We start from the raw sequence: 22060 nt of genomic DNA, 5'->3' as shown, positions 1-22060 counted from the left end.
AATACTTAGTTGAAAACTTAAATTCAGAAGAAGAACAGAGAAAGAGGACCCAGGAAAGGATAGTGTTGTAGACAGATCAAGGAAAATAAGGATGATTTGTATTTGAGAACGTTCTCTGAAGAGGGGGTAGGAGAAGGAGAAACGTGTTAAGTGTAAATGTGAGATGATAAAGTGAAGAGGTGGCGTGTAATTAGTTTGATAAAAGAAAGAAAAGAGGGAAGGTGAAGACTAAGGGGTGTGTGTGTGCATCTGTGTGTGTTTGCGTTAGGATAAGGGAAGGAGAACTGGTTCCTTAAAAGAGGAGCTCGGAGAAAGAAAAGAGAGAAACATGAAGGATTAGGAAAAAGTGAGATTAGATGGTAGAAATGGTTTTCAAAGAGCCATGAAGAAGTAAGATTAAAAGTAAAGAAAAACAATCTTTTCTTTTTACCTGGATCAAACAACTTAATTATAAAATTAATTCAGAAGAGGAAACATTCAAATATAGCTAGAAAAATACTGAAAAAGAAAAGTTCAGGGCCTCTAGGTCTACTAGATATTAAAATATACTATAAAGGTGCTAATTAAAACAATGGGTGCTTTTGTCTGAATAGGCAGACAGATTCTTGTAACACAATAGAAAGTCTATAAATAGACAAAATGTACAAATTTGGGATCTGAAAAAAGCGGGATCTAAAATCATTAGAAGGGTGTATTTTAATAAGTATGTTGTGTAACTAAACATGGAAAAAATATATTGGAAAAGATAAAAATGTGTTCCCTTGCTCATCCTATATAACAGAATACATTTCAAATAGATCAAATATTTAAAGGCAAAATGTGAAACCAAATAAGTACTAAAAGAAAATGTGAGAGATTTCCTCTCTAAATTGGGAGAGAGGAAAACTTCTCTATTATTCAAAATCAATAAGCAATAATGGAAATGACTAAAAAGTAATTATATTAAGAATATTGAATAGCAAAAGTAAAAGAAAACACCTAAGCTGAGAAATAAATATCTGTAATTAATATACATAGAATTAATATACTTAATACATAAGCAGCTTCTAAAAATATTAGAGAATAAGAATAAATTATAAAAATTGGCTAGAGAAATAAATAATTCACAGAAAATGGCTCTTAACCACATGAAAAATATGCCAAACCTCATTATACTAAGAAGTTACACTGTGAAGCCATCTTTTTAAACCTATTAGATTGGCAAAATATCCAAAAGTCTCTTAACACAGTCTGTTGGCAAGGTTTTGGGAAAACAGACTCATATTCTGTTGGTAAAACACAAAATTTTAAGGAGGAAAATTTGGCCAAGACCAAATATATATATAATATATATAATCTTTAATCCAGTAATCTCATTTTCAGAAATACATCTGAAGGATACATTGGGAAAAATATGAAAAGATGTATACATAAGCCTATTAATTGCAAGAATCTTTGTAATCACAAGGGACATAAGGGACTAGTTTAATAGACTATGGTACATCTATGCAATGGAGTATTAGGCAGCTGTAAAAAAGAAACAAGGACTATTTCTATACCCAACTAAGCCTGTGATCTCTAGGATATACTCTTAAGTGAAAGAAGCAACGTGGAAAAAAATAATATCATGCTACCATCTATATTTTAAAATTTATATTTAAAAAATGGAAGGATAAATCATAAAGTAAAAAAATGTTTACTCATGAAGGAAAGAGATTATGTGGTGGTGACAGGGATAGATGTTAAATTTCTTTGACTATACCTTACATTAAACATTTGATTTTGGAACTTTATAAATAGTTTACATAACTAAAAAAAATAAATAAATTTTAGAAAAAGCAATCCCTAATCATCGAAAAAAGAAATAAGTCCAAATTTATATCCAATTGGTGGTGTAACCACACCAAGAATTACTATTCCAAAACTTAAACAGAATCATTTTGCTATACATCCCTATTGGGCTATACCATAAAGAAAAAAATGCATAAACAAAAGAAAAATACATGTTTTTAGCAATTATATTGTTGATATTAGCATCATATTATTATTCTGAGTTTTATGTATATTGTGAAAAAATACAATATGATTTTATAATTCTATCATTTCTGTCGTTGTTGATAACCATTAATCTCAGCGTGGGAGAAAGAAAGTACAGATATAAGACAGAAAAAGTTAAATAAAAACCCTATAGTTCTGGATTTTAATTGTAAGTATCTGTATGAACACATGAGATATTTTGTATCTATCTATCTATCTATCTATCTATCTATCTATCTATCTATCTATCTGTCTATCTATCACTATCTATCTCATAGCTCTGTTTGCTGAAAAGACTTAGAAACAATGACAAACCCTGTAAAAATGAGCATCTCAAAAACTTGATTACTATCTTGAAGTATCATTTCCCACTAAAAGAAACTGAGGATCCTGGAAGAGATGATTTATTCCAGGTGGGGAGCATTTAGTCCTACAGAGAGCAAGGAAAGTCTATCATAGATGATTGACATCATGACAAAAGGGATTCACGAGGCAATTTGAAGAGACTTCCACTGGTAAAACTTAGGACAACCTGATCAATAATATAATAATTGCAATGGATTAAAACATATCAGATACATTTAAATTCATGAGTTCATAATAATAACAAAAAACTGGTTAAAAAAAAGGAAAAGAGGGGGAATAGAATGGGCAAATTTAGACAGCAACCTCAGAGCATAGGAAACCACAGAACAAAGAGTGAGTTTCTTCAAGAAATAGATTGCATTAGAAAAAATATGAAATGGGGAAACTCAAAAATGATTTAAACTTGTCACTTATCTCAATCTGTGGACCTTAATTGATTCTTATTTAAATAAATTGTAAAAAATTATGACATTTGTGAGATAATTGGAAATTTGAACACAAAGCAAATAGTTGAAGATATTAAAAAATTATTTTTAAGCGTGAAAATGATAGGTGGCTGTATTATTAAAACTAGTCCATAAATTATAGAAGTGTATACTGACATACTTGATGTCTGAAATTTACCTAAAAATAATATGAGAAGTGAGGGAAATTGGTGGGAATCTACATGAAACAAGACAGGCCATGAGTTAATAGCTGTTGAAGCAGGATAGTGAGTACATGTGGATTCATTATAATATTCTTTCTACATTTATTCATGTTTGAAATTTTCTGTTTTAGAATTATAAAAAAAAATTAGAGAGATTAGTCTCGCACAGAAGGACACCCTTTACTCTGAGACTGCAGACATTCTGAATTATTTTCAAAACACTCACCTTTCCACTCTTGCCATCATTCTCAACAAATAATTCTTACCATCATATGAAATGTTACTCAACTTCTTGTCAAAATACCTACACATTTACTGCATTTAAAAACATGGACCTTTTCCTCATTTCCAAATATCTAAGCAAAGGGTTCCAACCGTGATCGTTTTCCTGTATTTTCAACTTCTTCACTAATGGCTCAGTCTTAATAAACATCCTCCTATCTCTCTGTCTTCATAACAAGTAGTCTCTCTTCCCTCTCCACTTTCCCAAACAGGGCTCTCCCTATTCCTCACCTTTCCTTCACAATGAAACTTACCAAAAAAAATATCTACAGTGGCAGAGACTGATAGTTGTCTCTCGATAGCCACTCTTCTTGTCTTCTTTAATATTAGATGTGGCCACCAAAAATAAAACATACTTCCTTGACAGTGGGCCTTAGTGGAAATGGCGTGTGCAACTACTTGGTGGTATCTTTTAACTGCACAGACAACCCTTTCTTCTCTGGTATCTCCCTTGTTTCCGCTGGATGAAATGTGGACAAAATAATTAGAGTTCCAACATCCGTCTTGTACCACGACATGACTTTGGCAATGGAAGCAACAGATGGCGGTGCAATAAGATAAAAGATTAAATTTCCAATACCTCGGGGTCCCTAATATATTTAAATCTACTATATCCAAATCCTTACCTAACATCATTCCTCAAACTACTCAAATCTGGCTTACACATATACCATTTTACCGGTGCTGTCCTCACTGAGGTCATCAATGACCTATCACTATACTTGCAATACCATTTGGCACTATTAATCATGGCCTCCTATTTCTCTAGTCCAACACTTTCCAACATTTTTTCACATCATAGAACACACAGGACATAATATTTGTACTCACATTGGGGTAACAGACAAAACTGTTTATGGCTGGAAGAACAAGTCTGAGGGATGCCTCTGACCACTCCAGGCGCCACCTGGCCTTCTGAAGGTAAAAGGTTAATGGCATGATAAAACATGCAACCAAATGATAGCAGACTGTTGTGCTATGGCACATCTTTTGGGTAAAACTCAGTTCTAGACACTTCAGTCTCTTGTTTTTTAAAAATATTTCTTCTCTTAACATTCCAGAAATGCGAGTATTTTCTAGAGTTTCTCGTAGTCCTTTACCTGGGGTTATTTCATCTAATCTAGTGCCTTTAATTAAAATCTATATGCTGATGACTCTCAAGTCTCTATAAACATCTCACTCTTTTTCTTGAGCACCAGACAGCAGAAATTCAGCTTCTTATGCAACATCACCTATTGGAAGTTTTCCAGGCACTCAAATTAAATTTATCTTCACTACACCGTATTTGTCTTCTTCTTCTAAACTTAGTGACTGTCACCACCATACACTTAGTTGTTCAAACTAGAGTCCTCAAAGTCATCTTTTGACTCTTCCCTTTCCCTCTCCTTTATGTCCCATACCCAATAAGTCAAAAGAAATCTGTTCATTCTCTCAGAGCAGGCCAGATCTACTTAGAAAAAATTGGATTATGACTCGTGGTTAAATCAGTAGCACGCATTGTGTATGAAGTATTTAAAAACATTTTTCATCTGTAAAGCACTACAAAATATTGACAAAAATATAGGAAGAACATATGGTAGAGTGGAAACATAAAAAGATATAGAGTCAAAAGTCATGAGTAAAAGTACTGACTCCAGTGTATATAGGCTAGGTGACCCATGGAAATCATTTATATTTGAGACCTGCTTTTTCACCTGTAAGCACTCCATCTGTTCATGCATTCAATGTGCAGGTACTGGGTTCCTACATGTCAGGAAATGTGTGATTTGTTGAGGATACAAAGATGAAAAGACGAGTGAGACATTCCCTTTCCCTCAAGGAAGGAAGGGAAACACGCAAAATAATAAGTGTTTTAGAGTATGCATCCTCAATGGAAATCATATTGCCCCCAAGTGTGCAAGATTTGTGGGTTTTTTTTTTTGTAGTGGGCAAAAAAATTTACTCTTTATATGTATAAAGCACACATATACATACAGTACTTAGATATACAGTAGATCTGTGATATTAACTGAATGCCAGTTCTGGGCTAATAAGCACATTACTATTCATTATTCCATTGTCCTCCACAACAACCTACAAGATAGGTATTATTATTTCCATTTCATAATGATAGATGGTTTGGAGAGTTTAACTACTTCAATAAATTTACTGGCTGACACTAGAACATAAGTTCATAAATGAGTCTTGTCTGAGTAGGTCTTTGTCTGAGTAGGTCATTGTTCTATTCCCAGTGCCTGGAACAGTTCCTGGCACTGAGAGGGCAGCCCAATAATATCTGTTGAATGGGTGGATTATTGTGAGTTAGGAATATGTGGAGAAGTCCAGAAGCCCATGATGTGTTAGATTCCAAATCCGGTTTCCCTAATCTTTATGTTATTGAAGGTGTCCAGTACACGGCTTTAGAATGGATTAATTGATCCATGGATAGATAGATGGACAGAACGGTCAGAGAGAGAAGAAAAGAGAGGAAAAAGAAGAAAAGAAAGAAGAAAAGAGAGGAAAAAAAGGTGGAGAATATCCCTTTTGATCTATAAGAGCTAGTGTGGGAATTAAAACAACAAATTTATATAAAAAAAAGGAACCATAGAGAATAACTAAATGCAAGGTACCTGATAGAAGCTTCTTTGGCAAAAACATAATATGTTCCCTGACGATTCTCCCATGTAGTCAGTTCCTGCATTTTTATATCTCTTAGAGTCAAATTGTTATCTGCCACACTGCTTACGGACCAGCCTGTGGTTCTAATGCTCACAAAGCACTGCTGGAATTTGGGTGAACAATTATTTACCAAAACTTTTCCAAAAAAGTAAAAATTGCTGAATAATTAATTAATAAACTAACAAAAATACACATAAATATAGGACTATATTTCTACAAGAAATACAATCATACTTAATGTCATTAAATTGTCAAAGAGCTATTAATATAATTTTTTCAATGAAAATCATCTTTTTTCCCTTTAATTTGCTTCTTAGTGTAAGATCTCATGTGGTTATAGTAAAATTATTGGTCATGGATAAGTCTGCACTACATTTATGTTAGTGAACTATAATTATGAATTTCAATTACATATGGAATCCTGACTCAAACACATTTCATCTATATGTCCGTGAGCAAGGTCTTTAACTTCTGAGCTTCAAATTCTGACACCTATCTAATCAGAGTTATAAAGAGTAATAGGAAAATATACGTACAGCATCTAGCATAATATCCTGGCATAGAGGAGGTATTCACTAAACATGGTTTCTTTTCTTGCTCAAAGAAACACAGGTAACTTCTTTTAAACCTTACCTAATTCAATAATTAAAATTTCTCCCTATTTCCATTGTTTTGAGTTGAGACTTTAATAATAAAGATGAGGTGGTGGCCAATATGGAATTCATTCCGTTTTATCCTTAACCTGCATGATACTGACACTATCTTAGCGCTGGCTTACTCAAGTTATATATATAACAAAACAAAACATCTTATTTATCATTCGGTTTTCCCCTAAGTTGACTAAATTTCTTTTTAAATAAAATTCATACACTGTTAGATGATATATTTTAAAATTATTTCTGTATTATTTAAATTGTGCTATATGATCTATATTGCAATCACACATCAACATAGTAACCTAACAATTATTGAGACAAATCTGCACTATATGAGATCAAGCACTATTTGAGCTTCAAATTAAAGATTTTGAAGACTTTTTGTTTTTTGGACCACAAGAAACTAAATAAATTTTATAGGAACATTTTGGTTCATCTATGGCTGGTACATTTAGTAACTTGCCAATGCCTCAAATTCATTTTATCCCAGGACCCAGAATAAGATGTGGGGTGTGTGTTTGTGTGTGTAGGAGAGACTTTGGAGTCAGACTGAACTGGATATAAATCTCAGCCATGCTATTAATAGCTAATTAGCAAGTTATTTGACTTAGTTTCCTTATCTCTAAAATGGAAGACTTTTTGTGAAAATTAAAATGAAGATAATTCATGTATTGGGTTTAGCATAGTGCCTAGAGAACTAATCAAATACTTAAAATTTTTAGCACTTTATTTTTATCATCATCATCATTTTCTGTAGGAGATTAAATATGTGTGACTAGTCCCTTCAAATTGACCTGTGAAACAAAAATGCGATTCTTAACTTACTAAATTAGAGCCAACTATAGAACGACTAATGGCAAGAAATCACAAGTCCATATCATACAATACTTTTAAAGAGCCTACCATAGCCCACTGTAGAAAGACCCAAGTGTTTCATTCTATTTTTCACAAGCTCAGCAAGCTCTTGTCTTTCTGACCTCCTGTAGAAGTTCAGTCGCTGCTGGGTGATTTTCTCAGCTGTTTTACCGGAGTGTTTGGGACCTTTTCTGCTCAGCCTTCGGGCCCACTGCATGCTCTTTCTCCGCAGCAAGGGATGGTCAGACTGGTCACTGGAGGTCGAGTTGCGGTGGTTGCTCCGATGATGACCTTGTTCTTTGGAGTCTTTAGTGTCTTCCCATTCTTCCACACTGATAGATATTTGAGACTTTAAAGGAAATGGATATTGACAATTAGATATTTTAGGAATAACTTTAGCCTGGAGTTATACTAATATTTTTTGTTAATATCTTCATATAATTATATATCTCATGAGTTTTCACAGAAAGAGCAAAATGATAATCGATACTAATTTTCTGTTACTAAAAATATTATTTGAAAATACATTCTTTTGAACTTATATATGAACAAGATAAAATATGTTTGCATCCTCCAATATAAGTCAAAAGATTTACTTTTTTATGCGTCAGTTATCTTATCAAATGACTACCAGCACAGAGTTGTTTGAAACGACAAACACAAACAGCTAGACATCTTATAATTTTATTCAAATAAAGTCCATGCAGTGGACTTTTCTAAATCTACTACAAGTATTTCACGTAAAATTTCAATAATGATTATAAAAATTGTTTTGTTTTTTGAATTAATATTTATAAATGCTTTTAAACTATTGCTCTTTCTAAAGATGGCATTAGAATGAACTTTATAAAAGCAAATTTTTTTACTCCCTCATATGACCCAGAACAAAAAGCACTTTTTAATTCATGCATTAATTATTCATCAAATAAAATGTTTTCTGATTAAATTATTAAAACATATTTTAGGAACTGTTCTCAATATTCTAAGTGAAAAAATATGTTGCAAATATTAATATTTCATAAATGTATTCTAGAATCACAAATAAAACCTAAGTCAGGCTATTTTCCATAGGTGGGAAAAACAATGAACAAACTCATAAAGTCTACTTTGATTTACTCTCTTATTACTAAATCTGATTTTAAAGTAAGAACCTCTCCTTTGATTATAGGCCCTTAATAAATAAAAGCTTCCTGTTTTAAAATTGTTGCTTTTCATACCAGGAAGTCGTATGAAATGCCACATGATCAAAGCAGAAAGTCTTACTTTCTAAAAGCATGCACATGCAAATTAATAGCCTCCTGGACTTTAGTGTACACAAGAGCAGCATTCATGAATCTGCTAATTGTGTTTCCCATCTATGGATGGAAGTTTGAGCTTCAGCTCTAACATGCATGTGTTGCCGGCTTTCAAATAGAACTGAAATTACCAATTTAAGTAAGGTCAGGAGGTACGTCCAATAAAATCCTTTAGAAGTGAATATAAATTATGGAAGCTCCGTTAATGCCTTACATACAACTCCTAGTGGCAAGCTATGAAATTACCTCACACTTAAATTCAATAAATAATGTAAATATTCATCCACATTTGTTTCAAAACAGTACTGTATCAGGGTGAAATCAAAAATAATTTATTTAACCTTCATGTCTTCATGATAAGAGAACAGTTCATAAAAAAATTTTTACAAACGTTATTTAGCTATCAGAATTTAAATTGGAAGTATTAAAATTTTTAATGCCATGGGTTTGCAATAATGGATAACTTTATAAGTGTTAACTTACTCTAGTCTCACCTACTTGATAATATACCGAAAATCCTCTTCTATGGAAGTAAAATACATAAACACTTGAGTACTATCTAGCATCAGTAAAGAATATCAATCTTTTTTCAGTAGTTTGTTTATATGTACTTTGTAGCAAAAATGAGTACGTTAGTTCATTCATATTTAGACACTTGGCTTGCAGTTTGAATTTTTTGTACTTTTATTGTCAGAAGCCTAATATAATTATTAACTTGAAAAATCAAGATTTAATACTAATGTTTGTGAGAATGAAAAAAGATATTTGCATATTGCTATGGTCTGATCTGAATGTCTGTGTCCTCTCAAAATTCATATGTTGAAATCCTAACCCCAGAGACTAAGGTATTAGTAGGTGGGGGATCTTTGAGAGGCGATTTGTTCACGAGAGTAGAGCCTTCATGAAAGGGATTAGTGCCCTTATAAAAGAGATCCCACAGAGCTCTCTAGCCCCTTCCACCAAGAGAGGATACAACAAGAAGTCTGTGACCAGAAGAGGGCCCTCACCTGACCATGCTGCCACCCTGATCTCAGACTTCCAGCCCCCAGAACCGTGAGCAATAGTTCTCTTGTTTATACACTACCCAGCCTGTGGTATTTTGTTATAGCAGCCCAAACCAACAAAGGCACATATTTTATATGAAATGCTTCTAGGAACATATAGTTCAAAAAGGAAATGAAAAATTTATACGGGTACTTCCAGCAACTTTCATATAAATTTAAAACATTATCATTTTTTGAAAGTTACATTATTTTCCAAATATTTATCAAACCTAATATGGTTGAAAAAAGGCTAAAAACATTTCTTCACAAGAAAAACAACTGAAAACTTTATAAATGAGAAAGTGTTTCTTATGCTTAAAATAGCTTAATTACATTCATTGTTTTCAGGGAGGTAGAAAGTGTCAGATTCACAAAATATATCAAACATTCTTTTCTACACTCCACACACACACACACACACACACACCCCCCCCCTCTCAATTCAACTTCCTCTCAGTTTTTTATTGAACAGTTGTTCATGTCACAGGTTACTGAGCAATCTGTGGAACAAAGTGGTATTTTAAAACAAATCCATTCACTCAGTAGTTTGAAAGCGACTGTTGGTAATCTGGATTCCTGACTCCCTTAAGAAGAGTTTTATAGCCTTTATAACAGACTTAAACTGTGCTATTTGATTTGCGATTGAAGACATTCTGAAATATTGCTAAAGAAGAAAACAGAGGAAAATGAAATCACTGAGGATGTGTTAGCTTAACTTTTTATAAAAGAATTTGTATCTAATGTTCTCCATTAAAGAAAGGTTAAATTATTAAAATATTTGAGAGATCATGTAAATTTAAATCCATAAGCACCATGGCTAGTGACCCTGGGTCCTATGGAAATTTCTTCTTATTAAAAACAAATCCACAGAAAGATGTTTCCCTATTTTCCATAAAAGCTCAGCTTAATATGTTCCTTTCATCTCTGATCTAAGAAGAGACAGAAAAGAACTAGTTACATTGTATTTAGATGTATTTTCAGAATCACAGGAATAATCAGAGAATAAGTAACATTATAGTCTAAAAACTGCTGGATTTGGAATCAAATACTAGGTTGTATTTTCAATCACATCAGGCCAATACTTCATGACTTGAGCAAACCAAGTGAGCTTCTTGAAAAATAGTGATAATACATATCCCGGTTTTTATGACAAAAACAAACAAAACTTATGAGAATCTAGTGGTAAATCTCTAACATAAATCCTAAAGCCAAATAATTACTCAAGAATTCAGGTTCAAATAACAGCTTTTTTCAAGCTAATCATTGGGTCGAATAATAAAAACTATTTCAATCTCTTGATCTCATTTTCCATATCTAAAAATAAAATATTCATCTACATGTTCTCTTAGGTACATTTCAATTTCATCTATTATTCTATGAATATAAGGTTTACCCATAGTAGGTGGAACCTCCATTAACTCACCATTCCAATTTGATAACTTCAAAAGTAAAAATTTAATTTTATATCCAAGTGAAAATAATTCCAGCTTCTCTATTTAGAAACAATGTAAGTAATCCACAAACATGCCATTAGTTTTCTACTACTGTCGAACAGAGCACATCTCCCTATCCTCTCTTCTTTTTCCTTCTCTCTCTCTCTCATATCTAGCATCTATCTTTCTGTTATTATCCCTGAAGGAAATTCAAGCCTAGTCACTTTTATTTTTATGAGGTAAGTCTCCTTTTTTATTATTTGTTCTAAATTTACACATTAAGTTGTATATTCACACATCTTTGGTGATGTGGTTTTCTGTGTATGTGCGAGTGTGTGTGTGTTTAATTAAATCTTTGCTTTCTTTGGCATCTGTGGAAACCTAGCTAATTTATTGTCTTGCTATTATTTCTCACTTTGGTGGTTATTTTTTCCCCTGAGCCGTCAAAACTGTTATTCAGAAACAACTAGTGTACAGGGGTTTCAATTGTCTAATGCCTTTCCTAGTGCCTTAAGCCCGGAAAATCTTACTTTTTTCTTCCTTCTTTAGAACCTTGAGTACTATCATCATGTAATTGCTAACAACATGGTGGCTGTCTTCTCCTAGAATTTAAATAGCTCATCTGAGTCCTATTAAAGTGACTTATAAATATGTAGATGATAGATAGATGGCATATATGTTACTTATTTTATTTTTCATCACATGTTTAAGAACTTACTCCAAAAGAACTACTTCAGTTTTCTAATTTATACAGACTAAAATATGGGGAATGTATGTGGGAATGGATAAGGGAGAGGGATAATGGTGGAAGAAACACAAATTTGGATCACACAGAATTTAGTGATATGGGCTCACTAAGCAGAGGTTCTGCATTTAAAGTTGCAGGCTGGGGAGTTAGAAAGGACTCAAACAGATTGGTTGGTTCACTGAAAAATGGACAAAAAAGTGGGCCGCAGTAAGTAAGCTGAAAATGCTGGACCTAACATGGTTTAATCTAAAGCAAGGGATTCAAAGGCTCAGGGAGATTGGATTGTAAGAGTAGATTTGTCATGTAAGACCTACTGACCCACACTGAGAGGGTCCCAAAGGCATACCTTTCATCACAATTATGAGAAATAAATTTGTGAGGGGAACCCCAGTATCCTTGAAGAGCTCACGGCCCTTCTCTCTAGGCCACAACTTAGAGTAGCAATGTTACTGCACAAAATTGGGGTTATCTTCCCTGATGCACATAAAGAGCCAATTATTATAGCATCAGCTTTTGAGAAAAGAAAAGAGCTTTATTGTGAGATTGATCTGCAAGGAGACAGGAGGCATAAACTCTCAGATCTGTCTCCCTGATTCAGGATTTGGGGCAAAATTTAAGAGGTTATGGAAAACAGGCTGGTACATGGAAACACTGGTGGGGCAGGTGTCGATTGGAGGGCTTTCAGTATTTATGGTAAGGTTTTCAACATTTATGGTAAGGTGTGGAAGGGGTTTTAACACCAGATCTTCCTACACAACGGACCCCTTGCTTCTGATAAGAGTTCGACTTTTGAGTTCCAGTTGTATCCTGGTCCTTTGGTTCTCTGGGGGGAGAATCTTTGGTTCCGGGGTCATTTCAGGTCAAGATTTTCTCCTCTGCACATGCTTTGTCTATGTGACTCTGCAAATTTTCTGAAAAACAACTCTCAGTTCCTCTGTTGATAAGACGAGCTCAGTTTGGACTGGTCTTAGAGTGCCCGTGTTTATAGCAACTGCAGTCACTCACTTGGGAAACCTAAATGCAATGGGAGTAATTAGATCCCAAAGGGTCTAGTCAAGTGGTGGCACTCAACGCCAAAGGCAAGGTGGGCGTCATTACTGCGATGAACAGCAGAGTCAAAGCAGCAATCAGAATAGTCTGACTTGAAAAGATGTTCAATATCACTAATTATCAGGGAAATGTAAATCAAAACTACAATAAGATATTACCTCACACCCATCAGAATGGCTATAATCAACAAGACAAGAAATAACAATTGTTGGAGAGGATATGGAGAAAAGAGAACCCTCATACACTGCTGGTGGGAATGCAAACTGGTGCAGCCACTATGGAAAAGAGTAGGGAGATTTCTCAAAAATTAAAAATAGAAAAACTATATGATCCAGCTATCCCACTACTGGGTATTTATCCAAAGAACATGAAATCAACATTTCAAAGAAATTTATGCATCCCTTTGTTCATCGCAGCATTATTCACAATAGCCAAGATGTGGAAGTACCCAAGTGCCCATCAAAGAATGCATGGATAAAGAGGATGTGGTATATATATACAATGGAATATTACTCAGCCATTAAAAAGACAAAATTGTGCCATTTGTGACAACATGGATGGACCTTGAAGGTATCACGCTAAGTGAATTAAGTCTGACAGAAAAACACAAACACCGTATGATTTCCCTCATATGTGGAAGATAAACAAACACATAAATAAGGAGAAAAGATTGGTTGTTACCAGAGGAGAAGAGGTCGGGGGAGGGCGAAAAGAGGTAAAGGGGCACATATATATGGTGACAGATAAAAACCAGACTATTGGTGGTGAACACGACGCAATCTACACAGAAACTGAAATATAATCATGTACACCTGAAATTTACACAATGTTATAGGCCAATATGACCTCAATAATAATAAAAAAAAGAATAGTCTGACTCACACAGACCCATGGCATTGGCTAATCGATCATGGTGTTCCTAAATGTGAAATACATAGGAAGCCTATTAAATTCTTACTTGATCTGCATAAGCAGAAAACTTTTAGGTCAAGTGAACAAAAATCTAACCTGAATCATAAATATAGAAAGTAACCAGCCCCTCAGGAAATTCCCAGATTTGAGCCAGTTTACAGACGCGGGACCCCTTGAGTGAAAGAGTGGCTGGTTCCTTTTGAGGAAGGACCCCAGTATACTGCCAAAGATTTATACCAATAGTCTTTTTCCCAGCCTTCCCCGAAGGGACATATGACCTTTTACCAGGGTAACTGTGCACTGGGAAAAAGAAAATAATCAGAACTTTTGGAGACTACTGGACACTGGGTCTGAACTGATACTAATTCCAAAAGACCCAAAACATCACTTTGGTCCACCAGTTAGAGTAGGGGCTTATGGAGGTCAGGTGATCAATAGCTCAGGTCTGTCTCACAGTGGACCCAGTAGGTTCCCAAACCCAACCTGTGGTTATTTCGCCAGTTCCAGAATGCATAATTGGAATAGATATACTCAGCAGCTGGCAAAATCATCACATTGGATCTCTGACCATACTCAACTTGTGTGGTGGGAAAGGCCAAGTAGAAGCCACTAGAACTGTCTCTAGCTAAGAAAATAGTAAACCAAAAGAAATACTGACTTCCTAGGAAGGGATGGCAAAATTAGTGCCATCATCAAGACTCGAAGGACGCGGGTGTGGTGATTCCCACCACATCCCCATTCAACTCGTCTATTTGGCCTGTGTAGAAGACAGCTGGGTCTCAGAGAATGACAGTGGATTATCCTAAGCTTAACCAGGTGGTGACTCCAACCGCAGCTGCTGCACTTGAGGTGGTTTCACTGCTTGAACAAATTAACGCATCTCCTGGTACCTAGTATGCAGCTATTGATCTGGTAAACGTCTTCTTCTCCATCCCTGTCAATAAGGAACTCCCGAATCATTTTGTCTCAGTTGGCAATCCAGCAATACATCTTCACTGTCCTACCTCACTGGAATATCAACTCTCTGGCCCTACGTCATAATTTAGTTTGCAAGGATCTTGATACACTTCCCTTACACAAGATATCACACCAGTCCATGACACTGATGACATGCTGATTGGCCTAGTGAGCAAGAAGTAGCAACTACCCTAAACTTATTGGTAGGACATTTGCATGTCAGAGGGTGGAAAATAAATCTGGCAAAAACACAGGGGCCTTCTACTTCAGTGAAAATTCTAGGGTCCAGTGGTGTGGGCCATGTCAAGATATTCCTTCTAAGATGAAGGATGAGTTGTTTCATCTGACTCCTCCTACAACCAAAAAAGAGGCACAACATTAGTGGGCCTCTTTGGATTTATGGGCAACATGTTCCTCATTGGGTGTGTTACTCTGGTCCATTTACTGAATGACCCCCCAAACTGCCAATTTTTTAGTGGACCCCACAGAAGAGAAGGTTCTGCAAGACCTTCAGGCTGCTGTGCAAACAGCTTTGCCACTTGGGCTATGTGTTTTAGCAAATCCACTGGTGCTTGAAGTGTCAGTGGCAGAGACGGATGCTGTTTGGAGCCTTTGGCAGGCCCTTATAGGTGAATTGCAGCTCAGGCCCTTAGGATTTTGGAGCAAAGCCCTTCCATCCTCTGTGAATGACTTTCCTCCTTTGAGAATACAGGAGACCCCTTAAGGCCTTTCTTAGTATTATACTCTGTGATTTAGGTCAATGGATGGCTGCAGCAACCCATTCTGGACAGAACTACTCATGGCCTAGACCATCAGTCAGGAATGAAGGTTCCAGTCACTTACCCAGGGGAGGTGCTTGCTGAAGGCAAAGAAACTACAAAATACAAAGGGTAGTGGAAGAAAGTAGTTATAAATACCAGCTATGACCACATGAACAGTTACAGAAATGAGGGCTGTAATTGCCATGCATATTTCTTCCTTATTTTGTTATGAATATATTTGCCTGTGTGTGTGTATTAAGCAAATATTTTTGTTTTCTTCCTCCTCTTATCCTTGATCATGTAACATAAGATGTATAGATTTTATATCATAGTATTTAAGTATTGCTAATTTTACATTTTAATGTTAATTTACATTTACATTGTTTATTTTGTTTAGAAAAAATTGACATTGTATTTAAGTTACAGGATATCAGGGAGATGAGTAAACACCACTCAAGGACTTTAGCTCCTCTTTTGTGAAGGAGTTAGTGTGTTTCCATTTGTATGCAAGATAGCTGTATCGTGTTAGGTAGAATCAGGACCTTGTTCAATTGTCTTTATTTGGAAATTAAATATGGCTTAAAGAGATGTGTAAGGGTGCCAAATTGACGAGTGGACTTGTGATGGTTAATTTTACGTGTCAACCTGACTGGGCCACCAGGTGGCCGGACGTTGGGCCAAACATTATTCTGGGTGTGTCTGTGAGAGTGCTTTTGGATGAGATTAACGTCTGAATTGGTAGGCTGAGTAAAGCAGATTCTCCTCCCTGATGTACGTGGGCCTCATTCAATCAATTGAAGGTCTGAAGAGAAGAAAAGGCTAAGTTAGAGGGAACTTCCCCTGCCTGACTGCTTCAGCTAGAACCTTGGTCTTCTCTTGCCCTTGGACGGAAAATTCCACCACTGGCTCTCCCGATTCTCAGGCCTTCAGACTCAGACTAGAACTATGCCATCAGCTCTCCTCGGTGTCCAGCTTACCAACTGAAGGTCTCGGGACTTCTCAGTCTCTATAATTGCATGAGCCAATTCCTTATAATAAATATACATACACATACACCACATATATACATCCTGTTGATTCTGTTTCTCTGCAGAACTCAGATTAACACAGTGCGTTACAGCTCTTTACCCTATGCTCTTGGTGCAGGTGTGGAATCATCAGTCTCAACATCCTGACCAGATTTTGGGTGGAGGTGTCCATCCTATGAAGTTTGGTCTCAACAATTGGCACAGCAAGCAGAGAATCGAGGCAATGGCCACCGCCACTGAGGGTCTTTCTTCTTTTGCTTTGGCTTGTTAACTGGTTGTGCTCCTGCTGGTAAGCATGCTTTGTGAGTTGTGTTGCTGTCTACTGTCGAGATTGTGCTTTGACCTGTGTAGTTTTATGCTGCATTTGTTGAGTTCTTTCAAGCTTCTGTTTAGATTTAATCAATCTAATTTGGAAGTTTCAATAATTGGCATTTAAGGACAGGAGTAAGGGATTGGGGCTCCTGGGAAAGTGGCCCTTTGTCATATGTCTCAGGACTATCTGTGGGTTTCATATTGAATTGTGTGTCTAGATTCCAATGAGAAGCATGACTGACACTAAGTTCAGAGGAGCGATGCTTACCCTGTGACCATGGGTTGTGTGTTTCAACCAGGTATGGGTTTCCATTCTATAGAGCATTCAGGGCAAGACTGATACCCTGTGCATTATACAGGTCCATTGTGCAGCTGCTTGTGTGGAGGAAGAGGAGTTGCCATGCAGAGGTCCACACCCCTGAAAACAGATAGCCCACTAGGACCCTACAAATTGCTTCTGCTTCTGCTGCTGCCTATGCCTCTGTAACAACAAAGACCCCGATCCCCACAGTTATAAGAAAAAGTACCCGTGGGCATAGCCAAAGGGTTAATTCAAAACTGAGTTAAAATCCAATAAAGCAACCGTTGCCATCAGGGAGGCCCATAACTCTGATGATACTGATTTGAGACCCTCTGGAGGAGGAGACTTACAAATATGGGCAGGGTAGAAAAGATCCCCCAAAGTGTCTAACACCCGAAGACAACAGCAACAAAAAGCTGGGGATACACGAGGAGGAAACAAGATTACTGGATACATGGGAGGAAGCAAACTCCTGAAAGAGAAGTCCACAATTTGTCCTACTTGAAAATTCCTAATTTGCTAAAAGAATTTATGTAAGACAAAAAGACAAAAGGGAGCTGATTGGATTTGTGCCTTTGCAACGCAGGTTCCAAATGAACTTGAACATCTGAGGTGTAACCAACTGGCAAACTTTCAGGGCCTCTTTTTTTTTTTTGAATTGGGGTTCAAATTATAGTTATGACTGGAGATCCCACTAAATTTAAACAAAGTACCCTAAATATGGAGAGTGTGCTAAAATTAAGGCAATCCCTACACTCAAGGGAATCATCAAATATAAAATAGAGGACAAATAAGTAAGCTTCATCTTAACCATCAGAACTATTGCCTTGCTTAAATTCTCCATGGTCAGAACACCTACTGCCCTAAAATATCCCCTAGTAGACATGAACACTCTGATTCAATGAGTAACAAGTTAAAATGAAATGAAATAATAAAATCTTTGGCACTTACAATCGGTTTGACAAAATGGGACTGTATGAACCTTCTGTCTGCCCAATATAATTAGTTAATATGGCCTGCAAGGACTGAACAGGGCTTTCAAAGATTGAAATCCATTATATAAGAACTATTTAGAAAAGAGATGATAACCACCACAGTTTCTCCATTTAACATCTCAATTTGACCCATTTTTAGATCTGGAAAGAATGAATAGAGCCCCACAGTAGAGTATGTCTACCTCAATGTCCTGGTCCTACATATTAAGGTCCCACACCCAATGTTATTGAAATTACTGCCTCCATTCAATCAGCAGTTGGTAAATATTTTGCAGTCATAGATTTGACTAATATGTTCAGCGTAGTGCTGAACATATGGCCGCACAATGGACCTGTATAATGCACAGGGTATCAGTCTTGCCCTGAATGCTCTATAGAATGGAAACCCATATTTTGACAGCCTCTCAGCTAGTTTCCCTTCACCTCTGGAGGGACACAATACTCTTTTACCTGGCTACACATAAAGTACCTCAACAGCCCTGCAATCACACACAATCTTTGCAGGCAAGATCTTTACTGCAGGAACACAGGTGTGATGATTTCTCTTCCAAGGAGATTTTTTGACACACTCATTCAGGAAATACAAGCATTCACAAAGGAGCTCACAAAAAGGGAAGGGCCATTGTCCCACACAAAGTACAAGGTCTATCAACTTAGTAAAATTTCTGGGCGCTATTTGGTCAGTCAAAAGTTGCCCCATCTCTGACACTGTCAAGAAACAATTACTGACGGACAATATTAAGACAAAGCTAACATGTCTTATGTCTTTTTAGGTTCTAGAGGCAGTATATTCTTCATTTACAATTTTTTTAAAGCTGTTATGCTGTTGCAAATTGGCCCACACTGAATGAGGTCTGTTTCAACAAAAGTTTCTAGATTCTCTCCAAAGTGCAATACAACAGGTAATTTCATTAGTTTTCCCTTTCCCTCCTCTGCTCCCCACCCCTAGATTCCTTCACCATAGAATCCTTCACTAGTACCCTCTGGAGACTCTGAACCACTCAAAATGGCCAAATTACCCATGGGCTTCCAGCGTAAGAAACCATCCTCCTTGGTCACATGCCGTACACCATTAGAGCAGCAGTTTCTAGCTGCATACTAGGCTCTACTGCAATCAGAGCCTCTCACAGGCCCTGAGCCCATGACGCTCTACACTCAGCTGCTCATTATGGCTTGGATCATGGAAATAGCACCCTGCAAGGTTGGCATGGCTATCAAGGCCTCCCTGCTAAAATGAAAATGGTACCTACAGGAAACAGCCAAACTTGAGTTCTCTAGCATATCCTGCTTACAGGAGGGGAAAGCCTTCTCTGTCCTCAGTCTCTTGTCAGATATCATGGTGCTAGAGATGGTCACCCTTATCCCAGATCCCTTGGTCACTCAGGGAGCCCCTTGGGATCAACTGAGTGAGGCACGTATGGATGACCTCAAAACCATTCAATGTGATGGATCTTGCTGGAGAATGCTGTGTTGGGTCTCTTAAGAGGACATCCCTGATAAAGAATAGAGCCCAAGGCCCAGTACAATTGGCCAAACTTCAGAGAGTCCTCTTAGCACTGGGTGCCCTGGATGATAATAGGTCCCATTTGCACATTTTTAGAGACTCTTGTGCCATTCTAGCATCTGGTTGTCTGGTCAAGACAATGGCAGCAACAATTCCTTATCCAACATTGCCTTTTGTGGGGTAAAGAAATGTAGTAATCTCTTGTCTCATAGATACACAAAATATAAATCAAGACCACTCATGTTGTTACACATATTAAAACCACAATACAAGGCTCATCAAAACATTCCTTATTTCCTTCTGAGTTCCAGACATAATATAAACACAATATTTACATTTACATAGTGACCAAGCAAACATTTCATTTCTCCAAAATACATGACACTGGGCTTTTGAACAAGGCATGCAAGGGGACCTTCATCTCCCTACCAATCACAGGCTACAGGCCTGTGTATTATGTGTTGAGAAAGATACCTGTGACTGAGTTCAATAAATATATATTGAATATTTGTGCAAGACCCTGTCCAAGGCACCTGGGGTACAACAATGAAAAGATGGGTGTGGCTTAGAGATAACCCCCTTATTTCAAGTTTTATCTCTCAATATCCTCAGTTGAGGAGTATGAAGTAGAAAAGAAATAAGAAATTAAGAGTATGAGAATATATAGAAAACTTGACTATCATGGAGGCCAAGGAAGAAATATTTTTCATGGAAAGGAATGGGTGATGAATATTATCAAATAGTTCTTACTATAACTTTTTTTCTCTTCTAATATCCATGTCATAAATAATATCTATTGTAGTAGAGACCTGGAGGAGGAGGAGAAGTAATAAGAGGGCATTAGTTTACTTAGCACCATAGCATTGCCTCTGATGTGAGTTTTTTTAATATAGGTTATGCATCTTCCATTCGTACAAGTATGGTATAGAGGTTACTGGTGACCTTGAGAAGTGAATTTTCTAAATAGCAATTTGCAATATTTAAGGGTTAATATTTCTCTAAAGCATTCATAACTCTTTTGAGGTGTGGTGTTCAGAAATATTTTTAAGTGTTTAATGAAGTTGCTTTTACGTCATGTTGCTACATCATATGGCTCTACTGATGCCACTAACACTAAAACTTTTTTCATTGTTTTTCTTATGGAGTCAGACAATCTCCACATTCTTTCACCGGGCAGTAGTGGAATGTTTTCATCTTCTCTGAAGGTATAGTACTTCTTTTCTCCTCAAAACAATTCATAAGTTCTTTTAAAGGTGGAGAGATAATATGATCAGCCTCAGAATTATCATTACTGCACATTTTCTAATGACTTTTTTTGTAGGTCTCAAGACATTTCTTCACTCTTCTAATAGTTATTTAATGTTGACTGTAGTGTCGCATGTTGATATGTGTCCCATAGGTCAAAGTCTGGCCCAAATCAAGACTGATTTCATCATCATTAGCTTTTGGTTTATAAGGAAACTAAGAAGTGGTTTTCCTTAACCAAATGATTTGTTTTATGTCCAGAAATAACCAAATGTAAGAGCATATTTGATTTCTACATAAAACGACCTTTTTGGGTATATATGTTTAGGTTTTTATGAGTTATACACGCTTACATATGTGTGTAGAGTATATTCTTATACACCTGAATAGCTTTAAACTCCCAAATTGACTTACAAACAAACAAAATCAACAAATAGAAGAGTATTGTATAAGTAGACAGGTTTAACATACCCTTAAAGGCATTCAAATGGTTTGTATAATTAGAATCAGTTTCACTGCCAGCTCTGTCATTTTCACAGTACAGTTTTCACTTATCATTTTCCAGAGTTACAGGACTATATAGCCTAAAGCAATGGTGCTGAACATGTGTATATGTGTGTGTATGTAGACCCTACACGCTGTAGGGTAGCTCAGGAGGCTACCATTCTGTCACCTCCAGCACACTACAGTCCAGAAGAAAGGAATGAAGCACGTAAAGTTTTGAAAAACTATTACAATGATTCTGAGTACAGCACCAATTCCACTACATCAAAAACATTTTAAACACACACACAACCACGCACACCCACACACATACACAATCCCATTCTCTTTTCCACCATTTGAGAACCGCTGCCTAAAGCATATGCCAGTTATGGATAAATGAGCCTGGGGAAAGAAAATTTCTCTGATATATGCAATGTCTTAATGAAAGAATAGATACAGACTTGGTAGGCAGGAATATTCATATTCTTATGTAAAGAATCTACATAAA

The 22060-nt window shown here is 36.4% G+C and overlaps 1 protein-coding gene across 3 annotated transcripts in view; it reads right to left on the bottom strand.

Moving 5' to 3' along the window:
* Positions 1 to 22060, bottom strand: part of KCNT2 (potassium sodium-activated channel subfamily T member 2) — a 341540-nt gene that overhangs the window by 20500 nt on the left and 298980 nt on the right. For 2 of the 3 annotated variants that reach the window (XM_087424351.1, XM_014794147.2), the window contains one exon: positions 7531 to 7831. In XM_087424351.1, coding sequence (XP_087280477.1) covers positions 7531 to 7831 — 301 coding nt within the window. The remainder of the gene's footprint in view (positions 1 to 7530; positions 7832 to 22060) is intronic. The other variant, XM_087424352.1, reaches the window with a different exon arrangement.

This window comes from Ceratotherium simum, chromosome 36, assembly GCF_057802395.1.
Source record: "Ceratotherium simum simum isolate JZ-2026a chromosome 36, ASM5780239v1, whole genome shotgun sequence".
NCBI lineage: Eukaryota > Metazoa > Chordata > Mammalia > Perissodactyla > Rhinocerotidae > Ceratotherium > Ceratotherium simum.
The sequence above is the reverse complement of the archived record's forward strand: the minus strand, read 5'-3'. Positions and strand labels throughout refer to the sequence as shown.